Genomic DNA, 12,415 nt, shown 5'->3' with positions numbered 1-12,415 from the left:
AGGATTAGCCATTTGTGCAGCTCTGTCAGAACACAAGGACTTGAACCAAAGGAGGCTGAAGTTGAGCCAAATATGCTTAAAATCCACATAACCTTGGAATTACACTTTTCCCCACACCTTTTCACATTTTATTTTTTTCCTAAATATAGATAAGGGTTCAAGGCACTACATTTGGACTGAGTGACCAGCAAAATCCCTCAAACACCTGCCAGAGCCTGTTTTACCACCTTTGTGTTTAACACAGTGTAACACCATCACCTCCTGGAGCTTTTTCTACTCAGTTCTCTGTGAAAGTATCAGTGGCAGCTGCCTCTGACCTGCAGAGCTGAGCACGAGCTGCTGCCATGTAAAAGGAACTGTGCTGAAAGTGGAGAATAAGAAATCAATGCAAGGCTGCCCAGAGCTGTGCTCATACGTGGGACACAACTTCAGAAAGCAACCAGGGGTTGGTATTTAATCTGAAAGATGCCAGCAGATATCTTTCAGGGGAAAAAAAAAATCCTAATTTTTTAAATTTCTAAATTAAAAAAAAAGTTTCTAAACCATCTAGAGACACAGAGAACTGCCAAGTATGATTCTTATATTCTGCCAGAAAGATGCCAGAATTGCTGGTGGATGTTGTGTGTGTAACTTCAATGCTTTCTTTTCAGGAGACATCTCTTTAGATGAGGAAATGGCACTGAGATCTATAGGAAAAAGAATTCTGCCCTAAACCAGCACTTCACCAAGTGCCAAAGGACACAAACTTTGCTGCCAGTTAGACACTTTCCTTCTCTATCAGATTAGAAATGGCCATTCTAGAAACCAGAATTATTTAAACTTTAAAGCCAAAAGGATCATATTATTTTCTTTTAATTTCCTACTCTAATATACCTGTACAGGATTTAACAGAGTAGTGATGACTAAATGTCAGACCTACATAATATGGAGCATGAGAAGCAAAAGTGATAACATCACAGCAATTTCTGCAACTCACTGAACAGCCCAAAAAACCCCAAGTTTTGGTGCACACAGATTGTGCCCATCAGATAGACCAAATGCTACATTTAAATTGTCCAGAAAATCCTCGTGTAATTCAATCCTCTCCACTTCCAGTAAAAGAAGGGTAAGAAAGAGAGAAAGAGCTCAGGAATAGGACTGGGAGGGTTGCACAAGCCTGGCCTTCAGCAGCAGTGGTCAGAGCTTGTCTGAGCCTCTCACAAATCTCTGCAGTGGTGCTAAAACAGCTGGAAATCTGCTCTGGTAGGGCAAAGGAGAGTTTGCACAGGGAAACTCCCCAGATCAGCTGCTCAGCAGGGACCTGCCATTCCAAACCCGCCTCTCAGCAGCCTCAGGAGAAAGGGAGGACAGGTTTGGGGAGGCAGAAGGAGGTGAGAGCAGCCAAGAGGCATGGATTTGTGACCTCTGATTCTTTTTCTTTAATGATCCAGACATGCATGTGCTTAACTCTTCATTGCACCCAGCATGGGAAGTAAAGGCAATATGGAATTCCACACCAAAGTATGGAATCCTCATTTAGTTTCCCCTCCATGGCTATCTGCAATGGCTGAACTGATTCAAATTCCTACAGCCATACAGAGAATATCCTTAAACATAATAAACCAAATTCTCTGATCTGTTCTGCTGAGAATTCCAGTGAAATAATTTATCATCACCAATAATCCTCCAAAACAAGGTACCATGCTTGAAGGGAGCCTACAAGAAAGATGAAGAGAGACAATCGCAAGGGCCAGGAGTGACAGGACACAGGGAATGGTTTCACAGTGGCAGAGGGCAGGGATGGATGGGATGTTGGGAAGGAATTTTTCCCTGTGAGTGCGGGCAGGCCCTGGCACAGGGTGCCCAGAGAAGCTGTGGCTGCCCCTGGATCCCTGGAAGTGTCCAAGGCCGGGCTGGACAGGGCTTGGAGCAACCTGGGACAGTGGGAGATGTCCCTGCCATGGCAGGGGGTGGAACTGGGTGGGCCTAATGTCCCTCCCAACTCACACCCTTCTGTGGTTCTGGGATTATTTTTATTCTGTGTATATGACTTAATGTAGGTAAACACATAATCCAGAGTTTTGGCCAACAGCAGCTGCTACTTGTATCCAGGATAAGGCTGAAGTTTGGGGAATCATGGAAAAATAGAAAGGAAAAAAAAAAGGAAAAAACAAGTTCAAATTTCAAAGTTCCTGATTTTTGTTCATTCAAATGAAATTCTTTAAATTTAATAAATATTTGAGAAGGACAGGGAGACAGAAGACGAGAGAATTAATATGAGACTTGTTTAGTAAATTTATAGCAATACCAATGTTTCATTAGGAGAGTGATACCTGGAAACCATTAGAAAAATACCACTGAGCAAATTAACTTAGTAAAATATTATCACTCTTTTAATAAAATATCACAACTCTTACTATCAGTGCTATTCTCCACCATGTTACTAACTGCAGGAGACTCAAATCCAAAGTTATGACACCAGACCCTTGGATAATATGGAGTTCTACTGCCAATATTCTGTGTTTAGTGTCCTGTTCACATCACAATCTCAATTTCTGCACTGTGGCATTGTTTGTGGTCAGTCAGTTCAGTATCAGACCCAGCAGACACAAGTAGGATACTCCATAGGCATTTTTCCAGCACAAAAAAAAATGGTTTATCCTGGCATTACAGACTAAACTGTTTGTCTTATGCTCATACTTCAAATGGGGGCACTGGAAAAATGGCCTGGAAGCCAGAATTTTGAAAAAGACCCAGTTCAATCTTTATTCCAAACATACACAGATGCATTTATTTCCTGATTTCCTTTTCCAAAGAACAACAAAGAGAATTCTAGGAAGCATGAATCTGTTTCATATTGAATGAAGTCCAATGTATTTCTGGGAATCCTGGTCAAGTTCTTAACAAACAAGTAAGGCAGTGGGCCCTGCAAGGCAAGGAAGGGTCATCCAGAGAAACCAGGTAGAGCTTTATCTCCCCAGGGAGGACTGAAAATATCTCTGTATCAGCACGTGCTTAATCCATCCATCAGGACTGGCCCTGCCTCAAAGACCAGAGGGAGAAACTGAAGGGAAAATGCCAAGTTTGCTGGGCTTTTTCTTTAATCTAAGGAGGAAAAAGACATTTAAAAGAATCACATTTTCATCCAACGTGCCCAACTGTTCAGCTAAGACCTCTCTGGGAGTGATGTGAACCATCTCAGAATGAATCCAAGCCAAAAAAGCTTGAGGAAGTCCAGGCCTGACAGAAGTGTCTGAACTGTCTTCATCTGCTTCTAAAGCAGAACAAGCTCAAATTCCACATCACAGACAGCCTCTTGTTCAAGGAATCCTAGAGGTACCTCCAAGTCACTCCTCCATTTAAAGCTTTGTCTGAAAATTCATCCTGTGTTTCTCTGTTCTATTTGTGGGGCAAGCTGGAGTTTCTCATACAGTGGCTACATCTTCCTTTAGATGACTGTTTCAAAAATACTGAATAATATATTCCTAATTAAGCTACATCCCATCCTTGGAGCTTAGTTATTTCACCTACAAATTAAGACATATTGCTAGCCCAAGGCACGGACGTCTGCTGAACGGGGCTGGTGCTATAGAATCAAGAAATACCTTGGGCTGGATAGAAAAGCAAAAAGTTAACAAGATTACTTAGATATGCCAAAGGTATCTGATATGCCAAAGGTATCTGAGGGGAGTTTCAATCTTACATTTATGAGCAATCATTTGGGAAGTCTTTGTAAATAGTTCCAGCCTGCTATCAGACTGTTAATTCCCCTGAGTGAGAGTGAGGACACTGCTGGGAATACAGTGTGCATCAGTCTGTGAGGCAGGTATGTGATAAAGGAATAAAACAGTGACCTGGCTTCAGCCTTGGCCTCCAATTCTGGGAAGGCGACGTGGCCTCGCACCACATGATCAATCTGAAAAAGAGAAAAGCAACATTTTGAGGATGATTACATCTTGAAAATTCAATCCTGGAAAAGGGAAGCTCTAAAAAAGACAAGAGAGCTTCTAAATTACTCATGAAGTGTTAAATCCTAATCCTAGCAAAGCCAATGGCAAAACTCCCACTGAAATTCAGGATTTGGCATTTAAACAGTAAGAAAAACAACCAACCTTGCACCAAACCCAGGCCAAATGCTAAGCATGCAGCTCCTCAGTCAGGAGATTAAGGTGAAAGAATGACTCTTTTCCTGTCCAACACCCCCTCATGTCCTCTAGCCTGTCCCATTCTGCATGGATATCCTCATTGGAATTCTACCAGAAGCATCTTCTTGGCCCAAATCCCTGCATCATCTTTCTCTTTCACACTGTTATGATAAAACACAAGGTGTGCTGTCATCCTGATAGATGCCTCATGCATTCATTGCAGGAAACAAAATGTATACCCTGAGAAGCAATTATTGCTATAAAAGAAGATCAATATAAGCTCTGTCTTTGGCTGAATTTATAAATCAGCTTGTCCTTTCCCTCCAGAGTGGTTACCATTACTCACAAAACAAAGTATCAGGTAGAATAATATGGGCTCTTAAGGCAATAATTCAGCACGTTTTGTGGTCTCTTGGTAATATCCCATCAGAGGTGACAGTAAAAGCTAAGGAGGCAAAACTACAGCTACTCAAGAGCACTGAGTATATTTGGCAGTACTTATTGACAGCAAATCACACTGGTATTTAATCTTAACAGCATGAGTCTAGTCTTGAACCACATAATGAAGCATACACATGTGAACACAGCAAAGAAAATAATGCATGTCTGTTCTCCCTGAGATCAGCATCAGAGGCCAAACATGTGCATGCACCAGAAACACAGCTCAGGCCTGAATTCTGCAATCCTGCAGAACACAGGGGCAGCTCAGAAATTCAGAAATAAAACCATAAATAAACATCATATGTAGGTGTCTGCTCTGAAAACACTGTTACACAGAACTGCTACAGGAGTTACAAAGTTTGCCCTTAATTCAAGCCATGGCCACATGAGGGATGCATTTAGAAACACTTTTCTGTTATTTTTATTTCACATTTTGCAATGATGTCATGCCATCCTTTGTTTTGCAATATATTTCTTCTTATAAATTTTGAAAATGTAGTGTAAAACCCCATTGAATATACAAATAAACAAGAATTTGCAGAATAAGGGACTTCTTAATTCTTCATTTGGACTCTATCTAAAACAAGTTTCAAAATCCAAGTAATTTCTTTTGCAGCAGTATCACCCAAAAATTTGAGCTTTTTAAAGGGATCGACTTTACTTTTAAGAAGTTTGATCAGACTGTTCAAATTTTATGGAAATAATTCACCTTGGGGTGTTGATCAAGCAATGGAAAGAATCCCTAAACATGTTCCTTTTTTTGGTTTGTTTTCAGAAAACTTTAGGTGTGAGAAAGCAGGATCTTTGAAACGACAGAGATAATAAATGTAGTGTACCCTGCACAGTGCACATGGCTGTGTCTCCTCCCATGGCTGCCTGTGTCTTCTGTTCACACCACCTCAAGGAAACCACAGGGGATATTCCACGAGTGTTTTAATGAGACATTTTCCCTAATATTCCTAACAGTACTTCAAGCTGACTTTTGTTATGGGTCCTAACAAGACTGTTCATTTTTCCCAGTAATTTTTTTAATGATTCAGGAACACCTTGTTCTCTGGTACAAGAAAGGAAAGGATTTTTAAAATCATCTTTTTCAAATGCCTTAACTCTCATTGTACATTTAAAGTGTGGAACCACTGTGAGCCAGCCAAGAACAACTACTGACTGCCTGTATCCTGTCTGGAACTTAGATAAGTGTATTTACCTGTTCAGAATTAAGCACACAGAAACTTCCTTCTCAAAAGTGTTCTTGCAAAGCAGCACACAAGATTTGCTATTTTCCTTGAAAAATGGTAGTGTTATCAGCATTCATTTATTATTTTATATGGATATTATTTAATTTTATGTCTGGTTGTAGCAGTTATTTGTAAAATGGGACACTTTTTGGTCCTAGCCCAATCTTTACCTGAAAAATTTAAAGCACACGTATCCCACTTGCTGCAAAAGCAATTATTAAAAATTATTATTAATTATTAATTTAAAAGTTTTTAGCCACAAGGCTAAGGATGGGCTGGAGGTGGGGTGGGAAGTCAGGCTGCCGGAGGAGGAATGACTCTGCCACTGCAGCTGTGACACAGAGGAACGTCAGGAGAGAGCACAGGAGGAATCCCAGTCACAGCTCAGCCTGGGGTGTGTCTGGGCTTCCTGATCCAGGAGGATTTCTGCTTCTCATTCAGTGACTGTTCCATATGGAATGTTTAAATGCAGCAATGCCCCAGTGCATTTCCTGGCCATGTACTCCCACCTCCAGGCTTGTAAAGAGATGGGTGGTGCTGAGTCAGGAGTGATCACAGCTGCAGTTTGTGACAGAACAAACCCACCTGCACTGGGGCTTTGCAGGGACACCCACAGGCCTGGGGCTCTCTCCTGCAGCCTCTCCAGAGGCCCCTGCAGCTCAGCCCTGAGGGCAGCCAGGGCAACCTAAGGCTGGGCAAGGTGACACTGATGCCTCAGGTTTTGGCTTTTATATTTTTCACATTCTGTGCTGCTTTAGTGTGTAACTCTAGACTTCATATTAGGGAATGGTGAGCTCTCTTCACAGAACAGAGACAAAACAATTCCTGCTCTAGCTGGGGACCAAGGACAAATAATCCAAATCTCAGGCCCAAGAGCATAAACACTGTGGACTGAAGACAGAAAAAATAAGAAGGATGGAACCTCAAAGGCTAAAACTGTAATTGGACAATTAACTCCAATATGCAAATGGACCAAAACTTATAAAAATGTACCCCATGACTGGCCATCCATTTTGTGACCATTTTGGTTCATCTTGGGTGTAGCCCAGGCTGGGCTCTTGTGCTGCCCAAGGTGGATCCATTGAGGCCCTTTAATAAATCCCTGCTTTAGTCTTTAATTCTGTCTAGTCTCTGTTCTAGGGCAGCCTTCACAAGGCATCAGCACAAGGAGATCCAGAAACCCCAGGGTTAAGCAGTCACCAAGGACTTGCTGACACTTTTGGACTCAAGCCTAAATACTGAAGTGTACATGCAGACTTTCTTTAAATTTGATATGTTTTACTTCTGACTGCCTTCCTGTAAATACAAAGATTCATTTTTTAGTGAACCCTGCTTAGCTTTAATTTTTATTGGTAAATTAAATTAACCTAGTACTTTCAGATTCTCTGTATTCAGGGAAACAACTGAGGTGATGGAATAATATGTTACCATGTTACTGTTCTGCCCCTATATCTTTCATTTATGTCCATCAATGAACACAACTGATCTATATAATACAGTATGTATCATTTTCTTCACCTCACACTCTGTGTCAGCCTCCTGCTAAAGCAAAGAATGAAGCCAATTTGCCTGTAAGATAATTACAATAATCATTACCATCACCATAAAAGGAAGACATGCCCTGTACATAATCCCCTATCTCTATGCAAATTAGAATTACATAACAGACATAACACTCATCTAATTGTTAATTGCCTTCAGCAGCCTGGTACATCCCATGATCTTATGGAGGTGTTTCAGGTCTGAATTGCCAGTCTCCAAACACTCACCAGTTTTCCTGTAGCACTCTGGCCTCCCTCATTCAACCACAGTCCAGGTACCATGGCAGAGAAATATGGTCCCCAAACACCAGGCACAAAAATGGGGGTTTCACTCACCTGGAAAAAAACAACAGAAAGCTCTAGTGAATCCAAGTACTTGTCAAAGTAGGAACTTCACAATTAAAGCTTGGCAGCCATCAGAGTCCAATACTGAGACAATTCCTGCTTCTCCACTGGAATTACCAACAGAAGTGGAGATATACAGGTAAATTTACTCCAAAAAAGCATGGAAAAATGTTTTCCCCCATTTACATAATTTTTAGATGACAAGACACAGCCCACAGCCTACCCATCCCCACTGACAGAACAGCTGGGCCTGGCCAAACAGAAAGTAAGAAATTTCAGGAATAGGAGATGCATTTTACAGAGAGAGGGAAACTGCCTCATTTCTCCAGAAAAAGGCCTTACTTAGAGTGACTAGTGGGATACAATACTCTGCTTGACTGGATGAGCAAACACAGGCACTGTAATCAGCCACAGGAGTTTCCAGAGCACCCATCCTGTACATTTGGAGAGCCCAGAATGAGGAGGGAATCCTGCTGGCAGAGGACAGTGGTGTCCCTTGAGAGCTGCCATCAGCTCCATGCTGGCAGTGGAAGCCCAAGCTCCACCTGGGCCCTCACAACAGTGCCAGGAGAGCTGCGCTCCTCAGGTGCACACCTGGGCTGGGATCTGCTTGGCTTCAGCAGCAAACATGCCTGGCTAAACACCAGATTCTGCCCCTCACTTAGGCTTAGTTTTACACAAACCACTCCTAGCTGTGAAGGCAGATCAGGCAGGTATCAGAGCAGTGCTCCACCACCCACACACCAATATCCCCAGCACAGTGACAGCCTGGCCCCTGCACTCCCTGCTTTTGTGGTTAGACCACTCAGGATGTGGGAGACACTGGTTCATTTCCTTTCTCTCCTTCAGAAGATGCAAATTACCAGTTTATAAGGGTGGAGGGCATTTTTCTTCCTCTTGCAAAGTGGTTTCACTTTCAATAGACCAGACAGACTTTCTAGACTTCCCTCCTGGTTCAGCAGATCACTGTGCAGTCTAGCAAGCAAGGCCAGCACACACCAGAAATGGGATGGTGGGACTTGGGTCCCAGGACTTGCTCCAAAGACTAATTGCGAATTCCCCCCTGGTTGAACATGGAATTCTTGCAGCAGGGACTGGAGGACACAGGCCATCCATTACCTGCCAGGCTTCTCTTGGAAGCAGGATCCATATTTTCTCTTCCACACTCAAGTGAGACACAGCTGTGAGTTCACTGGGAAAAGAGAACAGCAGTGCAGTCCTACACCATCCCATGATTTATGCTGCACTTCCCACTGATGATGGCTAAATCTGCAACTGTTGTTTTCTAGAAGGTGGGAACTACTAGCAGAGAAGGATACAAGAGAATTAGTTCCCTAACGAAATCAGTCTGTGTGTTTCCAATGCTGAAGAGCAAAAAGAGAGGTCCTAGTCAATGGGACAATGGGGTGTTTTGCATTTAGACTTTCCTCTTCAATAGCAAAATTCTAGACCCATTGAAGGATGCTCAAGGTTTGCTGTTGAATTCAATAAAGCCTGGACTTCACATCAAAACAGTTTTGAGAATAATTAAAAATTCAGGCCTGCTCCTGTCAAACTATGCACATTCTCTCTATATTTAAACAGGCTGAACTTTAAAGGCAGTTTTTACAAGCCAGTAGGGAATATGCTCCAAGATGCAGTTTACTGGCATTTGTGCATCACACATGTTTAGTAAATACAGCAGCAGGGAGGTTTCTGCACAAACAATAGTCTGCTCAAGCCATAAACTTACAGTACAGCTGATTCTTGTCAGGAAGTTAAGTAGGAAAACAAAACAACAAAAATTTGTTTTTCAAAATACATCACCACTGTGTCAAGAAATGCTGATTTCTCTCAGGAAGGCATCTAACAAATCTGGGAATCCTGCTTGGTTCTCCCTTATCAGCTCTGATGCCCTGACTTACTTTCCCTACAGATGTGTGTGTACACATGTGTCTGTGTGTCTGTGCAAGATTCTGGCTGACTAAACACATTAAAGAGCAAGAATAGCTGCACTGAATTTACAAAGGCATTTATGACTCCAAGTGGACGAAGCTACGTCAAAAACATTGCAAAGACATTTGGTTTTGTTTTGTTTTCTCTTAAAACTACAAATTAATACAGCTTTGAGTTTTCAGCACCTCGATGGGGCAAGCCTTCTTTTACGATTTCAATAACAAAACAAAGCACAAGAAAAAGCGAATCCTAAAACAAGCTGATTTTTAGACCAATTCCACTTCACTGACCTTACTGAGAACACAGCATGTGGTCAAAGTTCCCAATCAGTATCTGCTCTGAGCTGGTGATGGAAGCATGGGGAGAACCCAAACATCCCAACTCATTCCCATCCCACAGCCATGGACACAGCACAGTGTCCCAGGAAGTCACAAGGTACATTTAGGGCAGAAGGGGCCTGGGGTTTTGAAGGCTTATCTCAAAATATTTGTGATACAGAGAACTTTGCAGGGTTCTGCAGTCTCCTGAAGGAAAAATCTGGTTATGGCAAAGGGATCAAGCTTAAGATCCAACTGCTGTGTCACCTGAAAAAAACAAGTAGCCAAAGCACATTAAAGGCATCAAGATGCTTTATGAAATCAGGGGAAAGTCTCAACATCCAGAAGGACAATAGAGTTTATAAAATAAAATACAAACCCCACACCTTTTTCCTGTCATTAGTCTACCATTTACCGAATTCTCCTGTGAAAATGTTTAGATTCATTAAAAGGCCAAATTCTCCCTGCAGCCAGTACTTCTGGCTTTGTGTTTTGGACACTCACAGGAATTTGGGACAGGATATTTCCATGCTGGCTCTTCTCACATTACACTAAGACCTTCCTATCCTCTTACCACCAAAGTACCATTTGTACACATTCCAGCAAACTTTCAACACATGAACAGAGCAAACAAGGGCGTTGGGAATTGCCACACTGATGAATAAAGCCAGCAGGGCACTTGGTTATCAGTTTTGTTGCTGTGGGAACTTTTAACTGGAATAAAGAACACTGGCTTGTCATGCTGGGCTTTACTGATGATAGGGCATAATCAGATTTCCCATTTCCCCCTTTCACTTTAGGACTTCAATTCACATTTGCAGACTCTAGGCTTTGATGCACACAAAAAGCAAGAAAACTGGGAAAAACAAATTCCCCAAAACAGACACACAATCTTTGAGAAGCAACAGGATGAGCATCCTCCTGTAGCTATATCCATCAGAAACAGCAAATGGTTTCCATTTCCCCTCCTTGAAATATTTGGACGGTGATTAAATCTTTCAAGCCATGCAGCAGCTGGCATTTGTATTTTCATAATAAAAGGTCCTAATTCTGTTTGAGTATACATCCCACTCAATCCCACTAAAACACATGACTAGACAGAGGCATAAGGTTGGAGAAACAGTGCAAAGTTTGCTGCAGAACCCAGAAGAAAAGAAAAGCACAATTTTCCAGATTCAGGGCTATTTTGGTTACAATAACACCATGTCTCTTTTACAGCTCTCAATTGCCTTCAGACATTCTTATGGTGATATAGGAGGATCAATGTCATTATTTTTTTTTTCCTTTAATGAGCTTAAGAAAATCCTTAATCTTTTTAGTAGAAAAACAACATGTGTTTCAGATTTATGGGCAATTGATTTTTATTTTTAAAGCAAATAAGAGATGTCATCCTTCTCTGGAAGTTAAAATACAAATTCAAAGGGAGCCTAAGATTTTCTGCCTTTCATTGAACTGAAATTCCTCCTGTGACACACTCCCACTGTGAGACATAGTAACACTTATTATCTTTTATATAGAGTGAAACTGAAACACAGGATATCCTCTGCTAGAGGTGAGAGTGATCTCTGCACAATTAATGCAGCAGGAATTTGAAGACAGAAGACGAGAGGAATCTGAACCTGTTCAGACTTTGAGTCATAAGCTGCATCTATAAATATTTCAGCTGAACGTGTTCACACAGGGACTGTTGCCCTCATGGGTGACGATGCCAGCTCAGACACGGATTACACCCAGACAGGCAATTCCACCTCACACTTACTCTGTCTGGGGATGGGGACAATCCTTCTGTGCAAGGAAATGTCACCTTTCTCTGCCTCCCCACCACACACATTCCTGCTTGCTCAGCCCCATCACTTTGGATGAAACGAGCACTAAGCAGTTCCAAGATTCCTGCTCATTTGACAGAAAAAAAAAAATAAAAAGAAGCAAAAAAAGAGTTCCACACCTTCTGAAAGGGAGAAGAAGGGAAATAAAAGTTCTCTCTGGGCGGGTTTAACCTCAGTGTGTGCTTTATAAAAGATCATACTAATATGTAAGATATGTAAACATTATAGAGCAATCAGAAACAAATGAAAGGATGAATTCAGTTTAACAATATTCAGCTGTGGTGCAACTGCCAGAAGGCACTTTTTGTTATGAATAGATCATTTGGATGAGTTACAGGCCAGACTTGAACCCTGGCGTGCGCTGGGAAAATCAGTGTCAAACTACCTAAGATCAGAAGGTATCAGCAGCACATCTGGCAGCCCACAGAAATGAAAAATGTTTTTAAAATATAAAAGGCTATATAGAACTAAGGTAAATTAAGAAAGGACCTACTTAAATGGCATTATTATGAGATCTGTAACGTATTTCATTTAGATTAGTCCTTCCCACTTGCCTCTCCCTTTAAAACAAAAGCAGGCAAAAAAATCTATTTCTGTTATAAAAGTCTACCTGGAAAAAAAAGCAGGAGAGGCTAATTCACAGCTCATGTG

The 12,415-nt window shown here is 41.7% G+C and overlaps 1 protein-coding gene across 4 annotated transcripts in view; it reads right to left on the bottom strand.

The window, feature by feature from the left end:
• Positions 1-12,415, bottom strand: part of FGGY (FGGY carbohydrate kinase domain containing) — a 129,469-nt gene that overhangs the window by 36,359 nt on the left and 80,695 nt on the right. For all 4 annotated transcript variants that reach the window (XM_059478187.1, XM_059478188.1, XM_059478189.1 and 1 more), the window contains 2 exons: positions 7,570-7,677; positions 3,834-3,895 (listed from right to left, as the gene is read on the bottom strand). In XM_059478187.1, coding sequence (XP_059334170.1) covers positions 3,834-3,895; positions 7,570-7,677 — 170 coding nt within the window. The remainder of the gene's footprint in view (positions 1-3,833; positions 3,896-7,569; positions 7,678-12,415) is intronic.

Source organism: Ammospiza nelsoni, chromosome 9 (genome assembly GCF_027579445.1).
Source record: "Ammospiza nelsoni isolate bAmmNel1 chromosome 9, bAmmNel1.pri, whole genome shotgun sequence".
In the NCBI taxonomy this organism is placed as follows: domain Eukaryota; kingdom Metazoa; phylum Chordata; class Aves; order Passeriformes; family Passerellidae; genus Ammospiza; species Ammospiza nelsoni.
The sequence above is the reverse complement of the archived record's forward strand: the minus strand, read 5'-3'. Positions and strand labels throughout refer to the sequence as shown.